At 43.5% G+C, this 25,012-nt stretch overlaps 1 protein-coding gene across 2 annotated transcripts; it reads right to left on the reverse strand.

Moving 5' to 3' along the window:
* Positions 1–1,215: 1,215 nt before the first annotated feature.
* LOC139530235 (hepatic and glial cell adhesion molecule-like) lies at positions 1,216–12,008 on the reverse strand. 2 transcript variants are annotated; one of them, XM_071326447.1, is made up of 7 exons: positions 11,790–12,008; positions 8,431–8,775; positions 7,427–7,723; positions 6,611–6,704; positions 2,982–3,076; positions 2,796–2,866; positions 1,216–2,315 (listed from the first exon to the last, which is right to left on the reverse strand). In XM_071326447.1, exons 1-7 carry the CDS (start codon positions 11,875–11,877, stop codon positions 1,980–1,982), a joined length of 1,326 nt encoding a protein of 441 aa, XP_071182548.1. In that variant the 5' UTR covers positions 11,878–12,008; the 3' UTR covers positions 1,216–1,979. The 2 variants fall into 2 exon arrangements, with proteins under 2 accessions (XP_071182548.1, XP_071182556.1); XM_071326455.1 differs by having other exon boundaries at positions 7,442–7,723; positions 11,790–12,007.
* Positions 12,009–25,012: the final 13,004 nt, after the last annotated feature.

Here is a 25,012-nt window from a genome sequence, read left to right on the forward strand (position 1 = left end):
AAGGCGCAAAAAATTGTCAAAGACCCCAGTCAACCAAGTCATAGACTGTTCTCTCTGCTACCACACGGCAAGCGGTACCAGAGCCCCAAGTCTAGTTCAAAAAGGATCCTTAAAAGCTACTACCCCCAAGCCATGAGACTGCTGAACAATTAGTCAAATGGCCACCCAGACTATTTACATTGACCCCCCCCTCCCCCTCCCCCCACCCCTTTTGTTTTTACACTGCTGCTGCTCACTGTTTATTATCTATGCATAGGCATAGTCTCTTTGCCACTACCTACATTTAGAAATTACCTTCGTACCCCCGCATACTGACTCGGTACCGATACCGGTACCCCCTGTATATAGCCTCGTTATTTTATTGTGTTAATTCTTCTTTTATTTTTTACTTTAGTTTATTTAGTAAATATTTTCTTAACTCTATTTCTTGAATTGCATTGTTGGTTAAGGGCTTGTAAGTAAGCATTTCATGGTAAGGTCTACACCTGTAGTTTTTTGCAGTTCAGGTCATAACCATAGGGCTGTGATGCTTTGCTCTGCACTACAGTTCCCCATTTCAGCTGTTGTCACTCTCTCTACACTGGTCGGCTACAAATGCATGTTTGTCAAACTCTTCTCCAGTAGCTGAATCAAGCTAGTATGGCTTGTAATACTTTTGCAGATAAATTGCTAATTTACATCTATGGAAATAGGCTGTTTGATTTAGACCCACTGAAAAGTCCAAGTAGAGCGTGGAGAAATTGTGTAATGTCTCCACTCTCCAATTTATTCATTCATGTATATGTTGGGATAGGCAGATGAATTGCTTTCTTTCTTCTCCACGCCTCAACCACACAGCCATAGTCATCACTGAACAGGCATGCTTTTGTCCTCTTGGTGAAACTGTGAATCAGCAAACAGATTCTCTCTGTGTGTGTTTGAGAACAGAATGATGAGCATTAGACAAAAAGGAACAAGTTACATAAAGCTTGTACTGTACTGTGTTGAAAGTGTGTCCCCTCTGTTTTATTGCAGGGCACAAACATTCCCTGTGAACAGAGATGAAGAGATGGCATTGATGTCGACCACGATGACTGTCTGAAGAAACCCAAATGCATGCTCGCCTCGAGTCGCCTGAACATACAAACCAACAATATTGAGGACAAAGTGTGTGAAACATTCAAACTTTCCCTAAAGTTTAACTTTAAGTGAAACAAATTTAGAAATGACAACAAATATTTCTTCCTCGTACCTTTATTGAACATCTCTACTGATATGTACAATGCATCCTTTGATTTTCTTAACAATTCTATGAATCTAGACAAAGGAAAACAAATATTGAATGATTATTCAACTATGATACCAAGTACACAGACAATTAGTAGTTCAATTACAAACATCCACTCCATACAAAATTTACTAACAAGAAACTGGTACCTTAAAAGAGAGGTTTTATACATTGTACAGTTTAGGTCTTAAGAATGGGACATAATGAAATGTAACAAACAAATTGGCTAACGTGTCAGAACTTAAAAACTCAACTGACCCATACAGTTGTGGAGGATGACAGTGTATTTACAAACTCATTGTGGAGATAATATTAAAGTGCTGTGTTGGGTTCTTTGACAAACATTACTGCACTATCACGTCATAAAAACATATTTACATACATACAGTCACCATGTGAACATACAGAAATATACACATCTCTCTGCAGCTCCAAGGCATGGACCACAGGGGCCACAGTGTGTGGAAGCTTTTTTTCCTGGCCCAGCTTCAACACACCAGGGTCATATTCATTAGGGCACTGAAAATAAACTGTTTTAAATCATTTTGCAACGAAAAAAGAAATTTAATGTCCAGTTTGTTCCCTTTGGTGCCAAAAGGATACGATCCTGTTTCAATTAATCATGGTCTTAAATCTAGGCCAGATGTGTTAGTGCTGGGCTGAAACAAAAGCTTGCACACACTGCATCTCTCCGGGACTTGCATATAGACAATCAGGGCTGAGTGGTGCTGTTGCTCTCCAGTATGGGGGTGGGCTCTTCCAACTGAGGGGCAGGCAGTATGCCCACTGGGGTGCGGAACATGCGCCTGGAGCTTCGAGTGCGGGGTGGGGAGGGGGTGGAGGTTTTGCTCTGCACCTTGTTGTTGTGATGTGAAGGGGGGGAGCTGACTGGGGTGCGAGGGTACCTGCGAGAAGAGCGGGCAGGGGGGTCAGGGGAGTGTGAGGAGGGGGGCAGGGAGCTGCTGTAGCTGGGAGGGCTTCTAGGTGGTACAGAGGGGAGGCCCAGGCCTATGTTGCCGGGTGAGTCATGGTCTTCCTGAGGGGAATCCTACAAAGAGGGAAACCAAGTCAATACTCACACATACACACACACACACACACACACACACACACACACACACACACACACACACACACACACACACACACACACACACACACACACACACACACACACACACACACACACACACACACACACACACACACACACACACACACACGTAGCATCACAGGGGGTAATGCAGGATATGAATGGGTCAAACTCATTAGCATAATGCTCTCTAAACAGGTCCAAACAATACCAAAGGTGTAGTGGCTGTATTATATTCTTAATTGAGATATTGTAGTCATCCTAACAGCTGAATGAGAGTTGAGAAATAAAAATGTACAAACCCCCACAGTATCTCTCTGCATTTTATCGATTTAATAAATGAACATTTATTCAGACAAGGGTTTATTTAGTTATGTTTTGAGTCAGATACTGATGGTGACAGCTTTGCATCTTTTTTGTTACTTAGAGAGTTACCTTTTTGAGGATGTAGAGTGCCACGGGATTCTTGCATTCATGTTCAGTCATAAGTTTTGGTAAAACTCGAACTGAACGGGATGAAAAAGACATTGGATGAACACCTTTGGTGCAGCACACATTTTTAAATTTTATTATTATGAATATATTGGAAATATAAATAAAAGTTATTATTAGTTTTCTTACCTGCATGATTGATTTGGGAATAATCAGGGTGTTCTATTAAATGCCTTGGCAGCCCTGCCAAACCTCTGGGCTTCATTTGCCGTTTCTGACGTTCTCTGCATAATAAACATACAATATATGTGAGATTAAACTGTGTGCTAAAATGATACAGTATACAACTGTTAAACCCTTTACATGCTGACCAGACCGGACACGTCGCGTGCGCGAGCGTCGCAAAATAAATTTTGAAATCCATGTTATTCAATTATTGCACCCACACTGCCTGCGCGCGCCAACGAGCGTCTGCGACACCAAGGGCTAAAATAGATGTCGTTCCTATTTTTGACGCAGATCGCGCTGCAAGTCCTGCCTCTCCCATCTCCTCATTGGTTTGCCATCTCCTCATTGGTTTATAGAAGCAGGTACCCACGTGCCATCTCCTCATTGGTTTATAGAAGCAGGTAACCACGTGCCATCTCCTCATTGGTTTATAGAAGCAGGTACCCACGTGCCATCTCCTCATTGGTTATACCCACATGGGTGATTGAAAGACGAACTGTTTTGCCGGTAGTCGTGGTAATACAATGAAAGTTTAGATGCGATCACCATATAATTTAAACGATGAAAAAGCCTGGAAGGAGGAGAGATGACTAGAAACGATTCGGTTGGCCGTTTTATGTGTGGATTAATTGTCGGAGTAGAGATCCTTGTATAAGCTAACATATGGAATTGTTTTAAGATGGTCATACCAAGGATCATTTAGCTCTTTCATTTTTGTATTTATTTTAAGAGCCCTTAATGTATCAAAAAAATATATACAAAAATTATTTGATTTTATTAGGCATTACTGCTATTAGCCAATAGAAAACACATTGAATAACAGATTCAGTACATGGAACAACAGATAGTCCCCCCCAAAAAAATCGAAAGGAACTTTGTTTTGTAGTGTCTGTCGTATATCTGAGAGATATAAGAAAGATCAGGATTTTTTTAAACATGTATTTATTCCCTTATTTTAGGCACTAAACTATCTCCATATATACTTCCATAAGTTTTTTAAACTGGTACCGGGGACCTTCAAATGAGTCTTTTGAGGCTTGTGGGCCTGAAAGAAATTGACTATCAATATGCTTCTGCCTTTTTACCACTCTTCTCACTGTATTCCCCCGACCATAGGACCGTGAGAATGCTATTCATTGACTACAGCTCAGCGTTCAACACCATAGTACCCTCAAAGCTCATCAATAAGCTAAGGATCCTGGGACTAAACACCTCCCTCTGCAACTGGATCTTGGACTTCCTGACGGGCCGTCCGCAGGTGGTGAGGGTAGGTAGCAACACATATGCCACGCTGATCCTCAACACTGGAGCTCCCCAGGGGTGCGTGCTCATTCCCCTCCACGACTCCAACACCATCATTAAGTTTGCAGACGAGGCCTCCCGGGTGGCGCAGTGGTCTAGTGCACTGCATCGCAGCGCTAGCTGTGCCACCAGAGATTCTGGGTTCGCGCCCAGGTTCTGTCGCAGCCGGCCGCGACCGGGAGGTCCGTGGGGTGACGCACAATTGGCCTAGCGTCGTCCGGGTTAGGGAGGGTTTGACCGGTAGGGATATCCTTGTCCCATCGCGCACCAGCGACTCCTGTGGCGGGCCGGGCGCAGTGCACGCTAACCAAGGTCGCCAGGTGCACGGTGTTGGTGCGGCTGGCTTCCGGGTTGGATGCGCGCTGTTAAGAAGCAGTGCGGCTAGGTTTGGTTGTGTTTCGGAGGACCAATGGCGTTCGACCTTTGTCTCTCCCGAGCCCGTACGGGAGTTGCAGCGATAATACAAGATAGTAATTACTAACAATTGGATACCACGAAATTGGGGAGAAAAAGGGGGTATTTTATTTTTTTTAAGTAAAAAAAAAAGTTTAAAAAAAGTTTGCAGACGAAACAACAGTGGTAAGCCTGATCACGGACAACGACGAGACAGCCTATAGGGAGGAGGTCAGAGACCGGGCCGGGTGGTGCCAGAATAACAACCTATCCCTCAACGTAACCAAGACTAAGGAGATGATTGTGGACTACAGGAAAAGGAGGACCGAGCACGCACCCATTCTCATCGACGGGGCTGTAGTGGAGCAAGTTGAGAGCCTAGAGTTCCTTTGTGTCCACATCAACAACAAACTATCATGGTCCAAACACACCAAGACAGTCGTGAAGAGGGCACGACAAAGGCTATTCCCCCACAGGAAACTTAAAAGATTTGGCATGGGTCCTGAGATCTTCAAAGGGTTCTACAGCTGCAACATCGAGAGCATCCTGACTGGTTGCATCACTGCCTGGTACGGCAATTGCTCGGCCTCTGACTGCAAGGCACTACAGAGGGTAATGCGTACGGCCCAGTACATCACTGGGGCTAAGCTGCCAGCCATCCAGGACCTCTACACCAGGCGGTGTCAGAGGAAGGCCCTAAGAATTGTCAAAGACACCTCAGTCATAGACTGTTCTCTCTACTACCGCATGGCAAGCGGTACCGGAGTGCCAAGTCTAGGACAAAAAGGCTTCTCAACAGTTTTTACCCCCAAGCCATAAGACTCCTGAACAGGTAATCAAATGGCTACCCGGACTATTTGCATTGTGTGCCCCCCCCCAACCCCCCCAACCCCTCTTTTTACGCTGTTGCTACTCTCTGTTTATCATATATGCATAGTCACTTTAACTATACATTCCAGTTGAAGCTCGCATCCGCTACAAGACCATGGTGCTTGCCTACGGAGCTGTGAGGGGAACGGCACCTCAGTACCTTCAGGCTCTGATCAGGCCCTACACCCAAACAAGGGCACTGCGTTCATCCACCTCTGGCCTGCTCGCCTCCCTACCACTGAGGAAGTACAGTTCCCGCTCAGCCCAGTCAAAACTGTTCGCTGCTCTGGCACCCCAATGGTGGAACAAACTCCCTCACGACGCCAGGACAGCGGAGTCAATCACCACCTTCCGGAGACACCTGAAACCCCACCTCTTCAAGGAATACCTAGGATAGGATAAAGTAATCCTTCTGACCCCCCCCCCCCCCCTTAAAAGATTTAGATGCACTATTGTAAAGTGGTTGTTCCACTGGATGTCATAAGGTGAATGCACCAATTTGTAAGTCGCTCTGGATAAGAGCGTCTGCTAAATGACTTAAATGTAAATGTAAATGTACATACTACCTCAATTGGGCCAACCAACCAGTGCTCCCACACATTGGCTAACCGGGATATCTGCATTGTGTCCCACCCACCACCCGAAAAGAAACCTCTTTTACGCTACTGCTACTCTCTGTTCATCATATATGCATAGTCACTTTAACCATATCTACGTGTACATGCTACCTCAATCAGCCTGACTAACCGGTGTCTGTATTTAGCCTCGCTACTTTTATAGCCTCGCTACTGTATATAGCCTGTCTTTTTACTGTTGTTTTATTTCTTTACCTACCTATTCTTCACCTAATACCTTTTATGCACTATTGGTTAGAGCCTGTAAGTAAGCATTTCACTGTAAGGTCTACTACACCTGTTGTATTCGGCACACGTGACAAATAAACTTTGATTTGATTTGATGTACAGACAGAGAAGCATCCAGAAACATGTAGCGAGTGAGACAACCATCAATAAGCCAGTTCTTACTTCTTGGACGGCCCCCAGCAGGCGCATACTGTAACCAAGGTGATGAGGAGAAAAATACCCCCGGTGGAGAGAATGATATAGAGGGAACTCCTCCCTGTGGGGGGAACATAGGAGGGTCAGGAGGATAGCAGTGTCACAGTCTGTGTCCCAAATGGCACCTGTTTCCCTATTCAGTGCACTATTCAGTGCAAGTAGTGCACTATATAGGGAATACGGTACTATTTGGGTGGTAACCACACAGGAAGATAAATGTCACAGGAGAGGTACTTAACAGTATGTTCAAGCAGAATTACAGTATGTACTTTCTCCCCCGTCCTCCCACGTACACACTCATGTCTCTGTGATGTAGTCATGTACTGTCTGTATAGCCAGTGATCGACTTCCCTCCCACGCATTGTCTGTTTGCTAATGGTACATTACAATGATGTTTTTTTCCCCTCTAGCGTGAGGGCTTTGGGTTTATTTTCTTTTACAGAAGCTATCTATGATTTGCATTTGCCTTTATTCACCCCTTCCCTAAAGTACAAGGACTTGCTTTTCAGTGAAGTATTTGTTTCACGCCCTAGGCTTGAACCACTGACTTGTACGCCTAAGAAAGCGCTCTGAGATGAAATTCTGAAAATAACTTCAATTTTACTTAGTGAGTACATACTAAAGAAGCCTATTTCATGGGTTAGAGAGTGTGAGAGTATTACAGGAGTTAGCTAAATTTCATCCCTCAACTTTATAGCAAAGCAAGTGGTGGGGCTGCCATTTTACAGAAAACCAGATTGCAGATTGTGGCTTTAAATTGCCACTGGTTCAAGCCAATAGTACCACTGTTAAGCCTACTGTAGATAGTGAGTTTAATGGGCAGGCTCTTCATGCTGCCAATAGGGTTCTCCACCACGCAGCCGTAGATGTCATCATCCACCATCAGCACCCGCACGATTGTCAAGAGCTTCTGGTCAGGTGACAACTGCAGGCGCGTCTCATTGGTCAGCGGTTTACCGCCTTTCTGCCAGCTGTACTTGGCATTGGTTCCATTGTCGTGGGAGCAGTTGAGGGTAAAGTGCTCGCTGAGCTCCAGCACTGAGGAGGCCTCCATGTGGACATAAGGCCTGGATATGGGCTCTATGGAGAAGAAGCATAGTGGTCACACATGTTTCTGAAATACCCCAATGAAAAGATTAGGATCTCTTGTTCGTTCAGGGTCAAAGGTTATGCTGATACGATGGTACAAAAAAAATGTGTCACGCGTGAGCTAATGTACATAGACAACTTCTCAGGTGACCCTTCTCAGGTGACCCATGCGACAATGACTTCACAGGAACAACACTGTTTGGGCTACTGTCCCTTGCACTTTCCTTGACAATTCAGCCTATTCACACAAATTCAACAAATTCATGCAATTCAGCCCAGTCATATAAATGAGAAATATAAACAAAAATGGCAAAAAGCTTTTGGTTGTATCACAGACAATGCCAGAAGTCCCTGCAAGCAGTGCCTCTTTAATGTAAATCATGTCATAGAGGACTATTCACCAACCAACTTAGTGACCTTAGTGTCCACCCTGAAATTGGTAGAGTCATACCAAAGACTCCAAAAATGGTACTCAATGCCTCTGCTTGACACTCAGCATTAAAGAGATGGATTAGGGATAAGGTGCAGGACCTAATGGACTAGCATCCTGTCCAGTGGGTGTACTTGTATATCAAACTGCCTCACGCTACAGAATAAGGACATAGGCTACTACCCTAGGCTACTACCCTATGGTCCATTCTGGCATGGACAAGGCTTACTTTTCCAAGGCTTACTTACTTACACTATGAACCACCTACCATCCACAGTTAGGTCGATACTCCCTTCTCCAGTGAATGTATCATCCGTGATTGAAATCTCCACTTCGTAGGTGCCCTCGTCCGAGAGCTTGAGGTTGTGGAGCAGGAGGGTGCCATTCTCAAACACCAGGATGCGGTCCCGGTACTCTGGCCTCAGGTTCCCAATGATCTCGGTGCCAATGGACTGGACCACGGTGACAGGCTTGTCGTCCCTCTTCAGCTGCCACTTGATGACAGGCGCGTCGGGGCTGGAGCTGCTGTAGCGGACGGAGAGGAGTGCCTCCCCGCCCAACGTCCCCCGGATCAGGGAGCCAGGGCTGGTGATGTTGACCCCCTCGACACTTCCTAGTCATAGAGGAGATGGAACAGACTGGATGTATGAGATCCACCTTATTGTATCTAGACAATTTATTCAGGTTATTGTCTCCTGGAACATGTGTAAGCACCACCATACATATTATATTTAGCATATTTATATTCATATTTGTATTCTTTATCTTATCAGATTAGAGTCTCAGTTTACACGAACGTAACTTACATGCATGTGAGACAGATTAACTGACACATTACACCGCAATAGGGCACAGGTGTATCCTAGCTGCAATGCCACTTCAGGTTGCTAGAAGTGCCTTTTAAATAGGCCTAGTAGCAAACCATCCAACAATAAGCTTTACCCAAGGAGACTTGGCCCACTTCTTAATGGAAACGTACTGCCTTTCCTATGCCATTACTCTGTGAATGTTAGTGTTCTGAAGAATATTGCCATAACTCGACGGTCTTCAATTGAGTGGCATTCATCGTCACAGGTCATTGTCCAGGCATATGCTAAGCTTCCTCCTCTCAGCCCCTTAGCTATTTCAACAGCATATCTCAAACAGTCTAATTTATGGCCAACAGATTTTGCAGCAATACTTTCTGAGTTCATTGACCAGAGGTTTATTCTCTGTGAGGGAAATAGCCTGCAGTATGTGTTCAGAGTGGGCTAATAAAGTGAGAGCCAAATTACTGTATCTAGCTCTGCTGGCTGTTGTTGTGGGCGGTAGGCTGCTGATGACTCGACTGTGGGCACCGGGCCCCCTCCTCCATTGGGGCAGAGTGTGCTGAAGCGAGCCTGCGTGGCAGCACTGAATCACCGTGGTAACGGCTCACAGTTCTCTTGGACCGCTGGGATGAGCTGACAAAAGTGGCGATTGTTTGGACCAACTTCCTCCCTGGCAGTCCATGAAAAGAGCCCTCAGAGCAACATGAGATCCCCGATTGGCTGAGCCCGGAGACAGAGGACCCCAGTGATTCTGCTGATGACAACACAATCGCACCTCTTTCTATGCTTGTGTCTTCACACCTTTTTTATATATCTCATGTAAAGTTAGAATTATATATTTACAAAAGTATAGATTCTTCGTATATCTTCCCTTTTATGTTTCTAGGTTGTACCTCAATACCCTGAGCTCAGGTCCTTCACCAACCAACATCTGCCCTTTCACCATGATCCTCTCTGCTTGGAGGATCCTCTGATTGTGCCATTCTCACAGAGCAGTTTGGCTCCATGACATCACCATTCATACTGGTGGAGGACTTTGGCTAACCTGCTAAACCAACCGGAAGACATTTGAGTAATGTAGTGCCCACATGGGCTCTACAGAGGTCAAATACAAACACTTAAACTCGTTAAAGTCTAAACCTTGTGGGCCGGTTTCCCAAACCCAGATTAAGCCATCCTGGACAAAAAAAATAATTCTCAGTGGAGAATGTCCATTGAAAGTACATTTTACTCCAGGACTTTTTCTGGGTCCTATTGTGACTGCTTTCTGACAAATAATATATCTTCATCAATTTTTAAATCCACAGATTGTTGTTTTATGAGTGTCATCAGCTTGACTACAAAATGTTTTTCTAGTAATTTAGGATGAATAATATAATGCCACACAATGTACTGTGTGGCATTGTGCAGTCAGATTGAATGAGAATACACAGAGTGTACAAACATTATGAACACCTTCCTAATATTGTGTTGCACCCCCTTTTGCCCTCAGGGGGGCATGGACTCTACAAGGTGTCAAAAGCGTTCCACATGGATGCTGGCCCATGTTGACTCCAATGCTTCCCACATTTGTGTCAAGTTGGCTGGATGTCCTTTGGGTGGTGGACCATTCTTGATACACATGGGAAACTGTTGAGCGTGAAAAACCCAGAAGCTTTGCAGTTCTTGACACACTCAAACCTGTGTGCCTGGCACCTACATGCATACCACAGGAGGTTGGTGGCACCTTAATTGTGGAGAACGGGCTCATGGTAACGACTGGAGAGGAATTAGTGGAATGGTTCTGTGTGACTCAGTTGGTATGGCACTTGCAATGCCAGGGTTGTGGGTTCGATTCCCATTGGGGACCACAACAAACAAATATGAACATGTATGCACTCTACTGTAAGTTATTCTGGATAAGAGTGTCTACGTAAATGTCACAAATGCATCAAACACATGGTTTCCAGGTATTTGATGCCGTTCTCCCTTCAGCAGCCTTCTGTGCTGCATACCCCATTCAAAGGCACTTCATTCTTTTGCCTTGCCCATTCCCCCTCTGAATGGCACACATACACAATCCATGTCTCAATTGTCTCAAGGCTTAAAAATATTTTTTTAATCCTGCCTCCTCCCCTTCATCTACACTGATTGAAGTGGATTTCACAAGTGACATCGTTAAGGGATCATAGCTTTCAACTGGATTCACCTGGTCAGTCTCTGTCATGGAAAAAGCAGGGGTTCCTATTTTTGATTTGTTTCATCTTTATTTTATCAGGGAGTCATACTGAGACCGAGGTCTCTTTTACAGATGAACCCTACATGTCATAAATTACAGAAAATACACACATCAAAATATAAATAGAAAATGCAAGCAGAAAGAAAAACACGTTCATAAAAAATAAAACACATTCATCAGTAATAACGTCCTCAATCAGCTTTCTGAGGCACCAATACATCACATTTAAGAACATTTTGAAGATTGTTCCACAGATAACGTGCAAAAAATGTATCTAACTCAGTAGAGACCAAAGGAAACCAAAGGAATGTTATGTACACTCAGTGTAAGCTAATATATAATAAGGAAACGTTTATTTGCTTGTTTGACATGGAAAAAGTAGGCATAATTGAACATGTTCTTGCAAGTAGAATATGAAAAACACAAAATGTATGTGTCCAACCTATCAGACAAACAAATCTCTCAGTCAGAAACTGTTTACTTGTCCACTCGATTCTAAATACCTCCCACCCACATTGCCTTGCCTTGCAAGTGTACACTACACATTGCTTTAAGTCAGCACAGATGTGTTTCCCAAAAACAGGGGAAAGTTTCCCTTACCTGACTGGGACAAAACAAGGAGACACCAGAGCAGCAAAAGTTGAGGAGCGGCTATGGCTTCTGAGAGAGCCTCTCTCTCTGCCTTCATCTTGGGTTTAGCACTCCGTTTCTGTCCCAGACAATTAGCATGATTTGTCCACTCTGGCCACGTCCCCCAGAGAGCGCACAGCCATTCCTCCAAGGCAGGGCTCCACTAGGACTGGGTGCACTGCACAACAAAGCAACACACCAGCAGGCAAGACAGAGTGATGTGTGTGTGTGTGTGTGTGTGTGTGTGTGTGTGTGTGTGTGTGTGTGTGTGTGTGTGTGTGTGTGTGTGTGTGTGTGTGTGTGTGTGTGTGTGTGTGTGTGTGTGTGTGTGTGTGTGTGTGTGTGTGTGTGTGTGTGTGGGTTGGTTGGTTCTCCTATCCTTGTGGGGACCTAGAATCCCCAAAAGGATAGAAAACAAGGAAAATTTGCCCTCGTGGGGACATTTCCCACATCCCCATATGGACAAAGGCTATTTTAAGCTTAGGGTTACAATTAGGGAAAGGGGGATACCTAGTCAGTTGAACAACTGACTGCATTCAACTGAAATGTGTCTTCCGCATTTAACCCAACCCCTCTGAATCAGAGAGGTGCGGGGGGCTGCCGTAATCGACATCCACATCTTTGGCGCCCGGGGAACTGTTGTTCTGCTCTGGAGCAGAAACAGATTTTTACCTTCAGCTGAGGTATTTGGTCCAGCAACCTTTCAGTTACTGGTCCAACACTCTAACCAATAGACTACCAGGGTAAGGGGTTAGTGGTTAGGGTTAGGTAGTGGGTTAGGGTTAGGGTTAGGGTTAAGGTTAGGATTAGGGTTAGGGCATGGGTGGCAAACTTTTTGTCTTGAGGGCCACATCGGGATTTTGAAATTAAACGGAGGGACGCATTTTTTGGGGGACCAATTGTTTGTTAAAATCTATTTTCAGCGGCCTCCCGAGTGGCACAGTGGTCTAAGACACTGCATCGAAGTCCTTGAGGGGTCACTACAGACCCGGGTTCGATCCCAGGCTGTGTCACATTGGCCGTGCATGGGAGACCCATGAGGCGGTGCACCATTGGTCCAGTGATGTCCGGGTTAGCAGAGGGTTTGGGAGGCCAAGATTTCCTTGTCCCATCATGCTCTAGCGACTCCTGTGGTGGGCCGGGTGCATTGCACGCAGACACGGTCGGCAGGTGTACGGTGTTTCCTCCGTCACATTGGTGCGGCTGGCTTTTGGGTTAAGCAGGCATTGTGTCAAGAAGCCACTTCAATCCGGCACACGAGACATAAAAAAATGTCTTGCGGGCCTATTTTCTCCCCAATTTCATGGTATCCAATTGGTAGTTACAGTCTTGTCCCATCGCTGCAACTCCCTTACGGACTCGGGAGAGGCGAAGGTCAAGAGCCGTGCGTCCTCCGAAAAATTACCCAACCAAGCCGCGGCCACTACACTGGAACGAATTGCAAAAATCACTGAAGCTGGAGACTTATATCTCCCTCTCTAACTTTAAGCATCAGCTGAAAGAGCAGCTTACCAATCACTGTACTTGTACACAGCCAATCTGTAAATAGCACACCCAACTACCTCATCCCATATTGTTATTTATCTTTTTGCTCTTTTGCACCCAAGTATCTCTACTTGCACATCATCATCTGCACATCTATCACTCCAGTGTTAATGCTAAATTGTAATTATTTTGCCTCAATGGCCTATTTATTGCCTTACCTCCCTAATCTTCTACATTTGCACACACTGTACATGGATTTTTCTATTGTGTTATTGACTGTATGATTGTTTATGTGTAACTCTGTTGTTGTTTTTGTCACACTGCTTTGCTTTATCTTGGCCAGGTCGCAGTTGTAAATGAGAACTTGTTCTCAACTGGCCTACCTGTCAAGGCACAAGGCGAGACCTAATGCAGGAAGCAGATGGTTGGAGTCTTACAATGTTTATTAATCAAAAGGGGTAGGCAAGAGAATGGTCGTGGACAGGCAAAAAGGTCAAAACCAGATCAGAGTCCAGGAGGTACAGAGTGGCAGATAGGCTCGTGGTCAAGGCAGGCAGAATGGTCAGGCAGGCGGGTACAAAGTCCAGAAACAGGCAAGGGTCAAAACCGGGAAGACTAGAAAAAGGAGAATACAAAAAGCAGGAGAACGGGGAAAACCACTGGTTGACTTGAAACAAACAAGACGAACTGACACAGAGAGACCGGAAACACAGGGATAAATACACTGGGGAAAACAAGCGACACCTGGAGGGGGTGGAGACAATAACGAGGAACTGAAACTGATCAGGGTTTGACACTACCTGGTTAAATAAAGGTGAAATAAAAAATAAAAAAATAAATAAGGAAATTAGTCAATTGAAATAAATTCATTAGGCCCTAATTTTTGGATTCCACATGACTGGGCCGGGGTGCAGCCATGGGTGGGCCTGGGCGGCCCTGGGCCTACCCGCTAGGGAGCCAGGCTCAGCCAATCAGAATTCGTTTTTCCCCACAAAAGGTATTTCTTACAGACAGAAATAATCCTCAATTTGTGAGGCCGGTTGGACATACTGTCAAATTCTCTAAAACAACGTTGGAAGCAGTTTATGGTAGAGAAATTAACATTAAATTATCTTCAAACAGCTCTATTGGACAATCCTGCAGTCTGCATGTCAACTGCACGCTCAAAATTGGAGAAATCTGTGGCATTGTGTTGTGTGACAACACTCCACATTTTAAAGTGGCCTTTTATGGTCCCCAGCACAAGGTGCACCTGTGTAATGATCATGCTATTTAAATCAGCTTTTTGATATGCTACACCTATCATGGTGGATGGATTATCTTGGCAAATAAGAAATGCTCAATAGGAATGTAAACTAATTTGTGCACTACATTTGAGAGAAATACTTTTTTTGTGCGTATGGAAGATTTCTGGGATTTTTATTTCAGCTCATGAAACATTTTACATGTTGCGTTTATATTTTTGGTCAGTGTAGTTCACTACTTTTGACCAGGGCCCATGGTCAAAAGAACACTATATAGGAAATATGGTGCCATTTGGGACACAGCCAGGGTATATGGGCCAAATACAGTTCTTGATGAATGGAAGGTGGGTTGATAAAATTGCATTTATTTGCAGAATATTCTAGGTATGTGAGAGAGAGGAAAGAAAAATACTGTTTTATTTGGTTGCCTTAAAGGAACATTTCACTCATAAATGGAAATTTGATGGATCTTTTCAGACATCAAAAGTAGAGTAAATGTCAAGTTGAAACCACATCCCACAACATGAGAATACTTTAGGGGTCAATAAACATCTGACAAACTTGTAATGTCCCTTTATGTAGCCTACTCATTAAATTAAGTACTTATCAAATAAACTATGATTACAAGAGAACATATTAACTCTCCTGTTGTATTCGTTTCATGTTAATTAATTCAGTGTTCCCCATCCAAAATGACCGCCCCATTATAGCTGACAATAAATCCATAATAATACATATATTATCACCTAATGTTGTGTTAGATCTTTGTATCAACTTAAGTTCTTGTGAACATTACACGTTTTGAACTTCAATTTGCTATTTATGGCCTGTAGGAATCATTGACCTGAGCTCATACAACTCATTTTTGAGTAAAAAAAAGCACAATGTATGGATTATTTTGACTATAACAAATACTCACATGAAACATATTGTGCTATTTATCATAGACTACTTTGTGTCAAAGTTTAACAAGGACATTGGTTTTGAAACCAGTTCAAATGTTTAAATACTGGCAGGATTTGATGTCATCAACCCGGGATATGGCTTATCTCGTTGGCCCTGGGGTCATCCTGATAACCAATCAATCAATCAAATGTATTTATAAAGCCCTTCTTACATCAGCTGATGTCACAAAGTGCTGTAAAGAAACCCAGCCTAAAACCCAAAACAGCAAGCAATGCAGGTGTAGAAGCACGGTGGCTAGGAAAAACTCCCTAGAAAGGCCAGAACCTAGGAAGAAACCTAGAGAGGAACCAGGCTCTGAGGGGTGGCCAGTCCTCTTCTGGCTCTGCCCGGTGGAGATTATAACAGAACATGGCCAAGATGTTCAAATGTTCATAGATGACCAGCAGGGTCAAATAATAATAATCACAGTTGTTGTCGAGGGTGCAACAGGTCAGCACCTCAGGAGTAAATGTCAGTTGGCTTTTCATAGCGATCATTCAGATTCCTCCTAAAGCGCCTTCTACCAGCCTCCATTGCTGTATGGTGCACTCAAAATGTCTTGTATTTGGGTAACCAGCCTAGGCTACTGCTCACATTTTGCTGTAATATACCTTCATGTTTATCCTTTGCATGGTGTTTTGTTGCAGGTTTCGTTTTTTGGTTATTCATTATCAAGCTTTAAAATGGAAGCTAGAAGGCAACATTTTAGTAGCCTAGCTAGATTGTGGCATGTGTCTGTACATTTTCCCTCTACTGCACGTGGTAAACGGGACACACTAAAGCAGCGCAACTGACATTGATAAAATTGTAGACCTCCACAAGCCTGGTTCATCCTTGGGAGCAATTTCCAAACGCCTGAAGGTACCACGTTCATCTGTACAAACAATAGTACGCAAGTATAAACACCATGGGACCATGCAGCCGCCATACCGCTCAGGAAGGAGACGCGTTCTGTCTCCTAGAGATGAACGTACTTTGGTGCGAAAAGTGCAAATCAATCCCAGAACAACAGCAAAGGACCTTGTGAAGATGTTGGAGGAAACAGGTACAAAAGTATCTATATCCACAGTAATACGAGTCCTATATTGACATAACCTGAAAGGTCACTCAGCAAGGAAAAAGCCACTGCTCCAAAACTGCCATAAAAGAGCCAGATTACGGTTTGCAACGGCACATGGGGACAAAGATCGTACCTTTTGGAGAAATGTCCTCTGGTCTGATGTATGTAAACTTCCGACTTCAACTGTATTATGACAATTCATAAGAGCTATTGAAAATATTAGCATATTTTTCTTACAATCAATCTTACAATCAAAGTTTCACATTCAACCGTTTAGTGTGAAAAACAAAATAAAAACCCCTTCTGCATGTTTTATAATATTTAAAAACATTTATTTGAAAATCCAAAGTTATAAACGACAACACTAACAATTGTGAATTCAGAAAACATGAACACTAAAAGGAACAAAGTGTGTGTGTGTGTGGTGCTTACTTATTCTGTCTTAGTCCATGCATTTTTTACAAACCACCAGCATGTGACTGTGCTCTTTGCAGACGGGTGTGTTGCACTGAGAACACCAGCAGCTGACTTTTCTATCCTTTGCGCTTGGGCAGAGCTGGCACCTCTTCCTCTTCTGGCCCTGGCTGCTCTGGGTGGTGGTGGCATGGCTCTTTTTCATCACCCCACATCTTTCCATTGCCTCAGTTCTTCGGTGGAGCTGGGAGAACCTTCCAGAAGGACAACCATCTCTGCAGCACTCTAACAATCAGTTCTTTATGGTAAAGTGGCCAGACGGAAGCCTTAAACAAATGTGGTTTCTAATGACAATTGAGATGTACTAATAACTATGGCATAAGAGGACGACAAGCGGATAAGAGGCAATCCTTAATTTCGATTTCGAAGAGATTAATGAGCGAGTGAGGAGAGACATAGTGAATATAACTATTTGTTTAGACCTTTTGAAATGCACAGCGACAGAATTCATAACATGGGTCGTTCATACAGTGTTCTCCCTGTACACCAAGTCAGAACCTTAGGATAAATAAAGGGGGCATATAAGCAGACAATGAAAGCTCTCTAAAACAGGTAATAGGCTACACGTGCAGCACCAAGTCAGAACAGTAGGAGAAATTAAGAGGGGTAAATAGACCAAATTATAAGGGTGAGGCACATGGGCCACTAACATCTTACTACACAACATATACTTAGTATTACTTTCTTAGCTACAGTATACTTATCTCCCTGGCATATTACATAATTTATGCAGCAGCATACAATACATTTTTGGACTCACTTTGTTGTGCTGTGCGCACTTGAACAGGAAGGTGGCGCGGCGGGCAAATTTTGTCATCAAATCCTCTGGATTTATGGTGCTTTCAAAACAACTGTGAACTCGGGAAAAAACAAGGTTGAAAGTATGATGTTGACATGATCACTCCAATCAAAGCTACAGTACATATAAAGTGATTTGATGTACTTTTATCTGTGGCCAATGACCTTGAGCCTTCTTGGATGGGCACTTCTAATGTAACTCTATGGCAGCACCCAAGGGGCTAGAATTTTTTAGGTCTACCCTTAGACTTGGTGGTGACGTAGTGTCCCCATGAGTGACAGAACACTGAGCCAATCACTGCGCAACGCTCCGTATTTTCTGTTGGCTTGCCACACATCACAGAAAGCACTGAGCTAAGCTGAGCTAGAAAACAAAAAAGAGACCATGTTTGTATGCGGCTTTATTAACTCAATGATATATATATATATATATATATATATATATATATATATATATATATATATATATTACATTGCTCTGCCCCACCTGCCCTGAATGACGGGTCGCCACTATAAAACATTTATATACAGCATCCTATGTAAAATGCATTCGGAAAGTCTTCAGACTCCTTTACTTTTTCCACATTTTGTAACGTTACAGCCTTATTCTAAAATTGATAACATTGTTTATTTTTACCCTCATCAATCTACACACAATACCCCATAATGACAAAGCAAAAACAGGTTTAGACATTTTTGTAAATTGAAATTTGATATTTACATAAGTATTCAGTACTTTGTTGGAGCACCTTTGGCTGTGATTACAGCCTCGAGTCTTCATGGGTATGACACTACAAGCTTGGCACACCTGTATTTGGGGAATTTCTCCCATTCTTCTCTACACGTCCTCTCAAGCTCTGTCAGGTTGGATGGGGAACATCGCTGCACAGCTATTTTCATGTCTCTCCAGAGATGTTCGATCAGGTTCAAGTCCGGGATCTGGCTTGGCCACTCAAGGACATTCAAAGACTTGTCCCGAAGCCACTCCTGCGTTGTCTTGGCTGTGTGCTTAGGGTCGTTGTCCTGAGCGCTCTGGAGCAGGTTTTCATCAAGGATCTCTCTGTACTTTGCTCCGTTCATCTTTTCCCTGGATCCTGACTAGTCTCCCAGTCCCTGCCGCTGAAAAACATCCCACAGCATGATGCTGCCACCACCATGATTCACCATAGCGATGGTGCCAGGTTTCCTCCAGACGTGATGCTTGGCATTCAGGCCAAAGAGTTCAATCTTGATTTCATCCATCCAGAGAATCTTTGCTTCTCATGGTCTGAGAGTCCTTGCTTTTTGGCAAACTCCAAGCGGGCTATCATGTGCCTTTTACTGAGGAGTGGCTTCCGTCTGGCTACTCTACCATAAAGGCCTGATTGGTGGAGTGCTGCAGAGATGGTCGTCCTTCTGGAAGGTTCTCCAATCTCCACAGAGGAACTCTGGAGCTCTGTCAGAGTGACCATCAGGTTCTGGGTCACCTCGCTGACCAAGGCCCTTCTCCCCCGATTGCTCAGTTTGGCCAGGCGGCCAGCTCTAGGAAGAGTCTTTGTGGTACCAAACTACTTCCAGATAAGAATGATGGAGGCCACTGTGTTTTTGGGGACCTTCCATGCTGTAAAAATGTTTTGGTACCCTTCCCCAGATCTGTGCCTCGACACAATCTGTTCTCGGAGCTCTACAGACAGTTTCTTCGACTTCAAGGCTTGGTTTTTGCTCTGACATGCGTGATCAACTGTGGGACCTTATATAGACAGGTTTGTGCCTTTCCAAATCATGTCCACTCAACTGAATTTAGCACAGGTGGACTTCAAGTTGTTGAATAATCTCAAGGATGATCAATGGAAACAGGATGTACCTGGCTCAATTTTTTTGCCTCATAGCAAAAGGTCTGAATACGTATGTAAATAAGGTCTTTATGTTTTTTTATTTATTACATTTGCCCAAAAATTCTAAAGACCTGTTTTCGCTTTGTCGTTATAGGGTATTGTGTGTAAATTGATGAGGACATTTTTTTATTTAATTAATTTCAGAGAAAGGCTGTAATGTAACACAATGTGGAAGTAGGGATGGGGTCTGAATACTTTCCGAATGCACTGTACTTTTAAGTGGATATTATAAAGGTTCATCTTTTTTCAAATAAAACAATGGGCAGTTTGGGTTGCAGTTGTATGTACCTTTTTTTGTAAAAACAAACATAATAGGCGATGTCTGGCTAGCAAATTTGTTGTGTTTTTTTCTATATGGTCCTTGCACTAATTGAGTTTGACACCCCTGATCTATTTAAAAATGTATATACTGTATATATATTAACCAGGCAAGTAAGTTAAGAACAAATTCTTATATACAATGACGGCCTACCCCGGCCAACCCTAACAACACTGGGCTAATTGTGCGCCACCCTATGGGACTCTCAATCACTCCCGGTTGTGATACAGCCTGGAATCGAACCAGGGTCTGTAGTGACACCTCTAGCACTGAGATGCAGTGTGTTAGACTGCTGCGCCACTAGGAAACCCAGTATCTTTCACTGAATGTAAACAAAAGACCCCCTCCCCACCAGTCTCATTGAAACCAGCATAGTCTTATATTGAGATATATCAATAAATTTACATTTCACAGATCCATGGGTGTAAGACCTCTGGGCTACTCTATTTGTTTGTCTTCATCGATCCTCTCTGGCACTTATCACAGTTCTTATGCTCTGATGACACCCTCTGCTGTTCACTTTACACCATAGCAAGCTCACGTGGCCACGACTAGTTCAACAAATAGTGGCTAAAAGTGACAAAACCAAACATTTTCATTGTAGAAATGTAGAAAACTAACAAAACAACATATCCGGCTCAGCAAATGTGTACACGAGTCAGCAGGGTGGTATTCATTAATGCACACCATAGCAAAGCACTTTATAACGGAAAATGTAAATTAGCATTTCTTGTTTAGTTCCCAGTGAATATGACACAGTACTCGTGTGCACTTAGTAGCCTCGCATATAAGGGGCTTAGATTCGGATTTTGTAGGTTGTGGTGCTTTTTAATGAGAACTCTATTGTAAACGGTTCCATTTCCATTATGTGCTGTCTCCCAACCTGGAGTGGTACAATTCAATTCCATTACACCCCACCCCCATGCTAACTCCTGCAGATACTCTGCACAGGAGTGTGTTTGGCTGTGTCAGTGCTTGTCTGTGTTTTAACATGCTTCAAGTGCCATGCCTACTGTAGCCATTGACAGGCTCTTCCCATTTGTGGTAGTGGGTGAGTGAGACCTGAGAGGGGACACCATTATAAACTATCCCAGAGATACCATCTGGCCTCGCTCGAAACCCACTTCATCCACTTTGACAAACGTCTTTACTTTTTCATTAGGCTTAATACACACATCCATTGGGATCCATTGTACTGTTCAATGCTACTGTCAAACATTTTAAGGCTCTATGGTAAGGGTGCCATTGTGTTGATCCACTCATTCTCCCCTGTTCCTCTCAATGCTCACCTCAACCTTCATAAATCCTTCATATGCCCGACCACACCTCAGAAATTGTGCTACGACGACTCTCTTTAAACTGTGTGTTAATTCACTAAACATGAGCTATACTCACTCGTTCTCCACAACTCCAAGTGGCGCGTTTCAAACCGACAAGACCAGAGGAGGAGTAAAATAACAGTGGCCGTGGTGGGTTGCTATTGGAAACCCTCTGAAAAATGAATCTTTCATAACACTCACCTCGGTGAGTCGAGTCCGCATTAGCATCCCAGAGCTGATTCCCACTCCATGGCAGTGTGAGTGGGAGCCTACGTGGGCGGCCGTTGGGCTCCGAGCGGCCCGAGTGCAAGTCTACACAGGAGGGTTCAACTTCAAGAAGAGCAACATAAAAATATCGGATGTGTGGCTCCACGCCGTACGGCTGGGGCTGTTGTGTCTTTGCTATCTCGGTACCTGAGGTTGAGGGTTCAAATTCAAATGGGAAAACTGGCTACATGCGCTATAGTTAGTAATGGGGATATTTGAATGAATATGTTGTGCTGCTTGGTCTGTGGCTATACGCTACAGTGTCTATATCATGGAGGGGGTTTCAGTTCAGAAAAGGAAACAGGTGAGGCAATCACCAGCAAACTGTTCTTATCCTCGAGAATGAGCAAAGAAACGGTTGCAAAGCTAGGTCACAATTTGTACAGCCAAGCACTCCTTGACTAAGATGGCAACCCCAAAAGAAATGTCAATCAAATACACAGCAACTTGGCTTTTTTTTTTTACAACTATCAACCACCAACTCCAACAACTACATAGCAACCACCACCACCACCACCACAATCAATAGCACCGCAATGATCTGTCTCACTTAGCAGTTGCTGATGTGGCTAACGTATGAATCCTGTATCGGTAGCGTGCTTCAGCCTTTGCCCTTTTAGCTGGCATTAAATATAACTGAGGTAGCTACTGTCAGGAGGGAAAACAGGACAAGATAATTACCACACGCTCCAGTTTCCCTTGTCCTCCCTTTACCATTGTGATTTGTGCATAGTAATTAAAACATGAGAGCTGCTGGTATAAAGTTGCACACAGTGTGCATTAGCTTAGGGAATGTGCAAGGTGTTTGGGAGTGGGTCTTAACACTGCTGTTCTCATGTACATCAGCGGAGGTTGCTGAGGGGAGGATGTGTGTTTGAAAGTATCTGATACCATTCCACCTATTCTGCACCAGCCATTACCATGAGCCCGTCTTCCCCAATTAAAGGTGCCACCAACCTCCTGTGATGTACATACAGTATGTGAGTGTTTGGGGGGGGGGGGGGGGGCGTCTATATGTGTGTGTGAGAGAGAGAGACAGGAGAAAATAGAGATAAAGAGAGACAGTGAGAAAAAAAAGGGTGGGCGGGCGTACATACCTTTGTTGCAGTAGGAGCTATATCCTCCTAAAAGCTTTCCAAACGGATGAATCCCAACATACAGTGTAAAGGTGTTCTGATGTGTTATTCTGCAAGACTGAACATAGCGAGTGCATTTCACTGTACACATTTATTAACCAGCATCAGTTCTACATGGGAGACAAATTTGCTAGATTTAAAAGATTGATTAGCCACAACACAAGGAAATCAAGCTGTTAAGGGCCTACGGCAAGAAGAAGGTAACAAACTTGCTTCAATCGTTATTCCTCTATTTATTTGGTTTTCACAGCAATCAAACCAACCAAACACCATACAGACTTTCACACTTGTCCGTTTTTATTGTAGATACTTTACTTTTAATAAATATATATATATAAATATCAGGGACAACCAAAGAAACAAAGTCAAAGAAAATGGTGCCATTGGGTCAATAACGAAACATTAACATAAATCAATATGTCACATACTGAGCAGTTCTATCAATTCTACTTCAATCAATTTCACTTTATTAGAGTGACACAAAACACACACAAAGAAAGTTACTTTTATATTGTAAAATGTATATGATTATATAGCCAGTTAAGTGAGCACAAACATACATTTCCCAAATAAACTGTCCACCTTGCCATTACACTTGCTCTGGAAGAAGCCAAGTCCCACTTCACCCTTCAAATCCATCAAACATACTTTTCACTTGAGTGCACTTGCTATGTTTACATTTTTAAAAATCATGGCGTGAAATATTATTTTGGGTCACAGACATTTACCCTGATACTAGTGGAGGAAGGGGAGTGTGTGTGTGTGTGTGTGTTAGTGAGAAGGAGAGAGTTCACTGATCAGGTACACCAAACCTACATCTAGTTAGTTCTATTTGTGTGGTATGGTGACATTTTTTCTCTTCATGATAACAGGTCTTGATATTGCAGTAGCGTGCGTGTTTCTGCCAGGATCCGCGACCTCACAGTACAGGAACCTCTCTCTCTCCTCTACTTCTGCTCCTGTCGCTTCTGAAAAGCATGCACACAGCATGCGTGCATACAAGTGCGCGCACACACACACACACGCACGCACACACACACACACACACACACACACACACACACACACACACACACACACACACACACACACACACACACACACACACACACACACACACACACACACACACACACACACACACACACACACACACACACACACACACACACACACACACACACACACACACACACACACACACGTGGCATCACAGGGGGTAATGGCAGGATATGAATGGGTCAAACTCATTAGCATAATGATGGCGATCTAAAAGACAGCTTTTAAAAGGTTCACTGGATGATGAGAGCAGATTACCACCAGGACTTTGGCAACAAAATACAGAAAGAAACAAAAGAAACAAACAAACAAAAGAAAGACAGAAAGCTAGAAACAAAGAAAAAAAAAGCTTTTTTGAACATGAATGACACAGGTCAATCCTAGACGCGCACCTTTAAATCTGTATTGCTAAAAGTTATGAGAGGACATTATGACACCAAAAGTGCAGGATGCCCAAAGAAAATGATATCCTAAATATCCACTCTATTATACCTAACCATCATGGTGTCTTATCAAATGTTATGAAGTAAATAATATTATGAAGAACTGTCAGACATGATGCTATAACTTAAATTATAGAAAATACTGTATGTGCAAAACTCCTCGTTGTCTTCAAATATACAGTATGTGACTGATGTGAGCGTTCATTACTCAGTGGAGATCTTGCACTCTCATGACATTAACTGGATGCCATCTGAATTATTGTCTAGCAACACGCAATTAAGTCTGCATGGCTCTGAAAGCTTTTTTTCCCCATCCGGGGATTGGGTGATAGGAGGCTGGCTGGGTTACTGATTCCTTGTGGAACACACACAGTAGATGTGTCATGCCCATAGCGGGCACAAGGGCACGTGCCCCCTCAAATTTTCCCTGTTTTGTAATCTTTCTTATGTTAAATGAATTATTAAACTTTATTTTTAAGTCCACGTTTTATCATAATTATTTATAGAAAGATCTGTCATATGTATTTTGCGGAGGAGGCACACTGATTGGACCAGGCAAAGAGTACCCCCCCATTCTCCCTAAGTAAGTGGTTCCTTCCAAGGTGCACCACATAGCAAAGATATGCTAGGCAGGACGTTAGACACTAGTTAGTGCATGCAGACAGTATCTTCAGTGAGGAGGAGAGTGTAGAGTGACACACACAGCGTTTGATTTGATTTTAGCTGCCAGTGATGAGCAGGACTCGCAGGAGGTATATTTGTAAAATAAT

Source organism: Salvelinus alpinus, chromosome 1 (genome assembly GCF_045679555.1).
Source record: "Salvelinus alpinus chromosome 1, SLU_Salpinus.1, whole genome shotgun sequence".
Taxonomy (NCBI): domain Eukaryota; kingdom Metazoa; phylum Chordata; class Actinopteri; order Salmoniformes; family Salmonidae; genus Salvelinus; species Salvelinus alpinus.

Bases quoted from the DNA above. Each gene is read 5' to 3' on its own strand.
- LOC139530235 (XM_071326447.1), bottom strand. From the start codon at position 11,877: ATGAAGGCAGAGAGAGAGGCTCTCTCAGAAGCCATAGCCGCTCCTCAA. The intron at 2,867-2,981 runs GTAAGAAAACTA...CATCCCGTTCAG, and splicing joins TTCCCAAATCAATCATGCAG to TTCGAGTTTTACCAAAACTT. The intron at 2,316-2,795 runs GTAACTCTCTAA...CCCTCTTTGTAG, and splicing joins CACTCTACATCCTCAAAAAG to GATTCCCCTCAGGAAGACCA.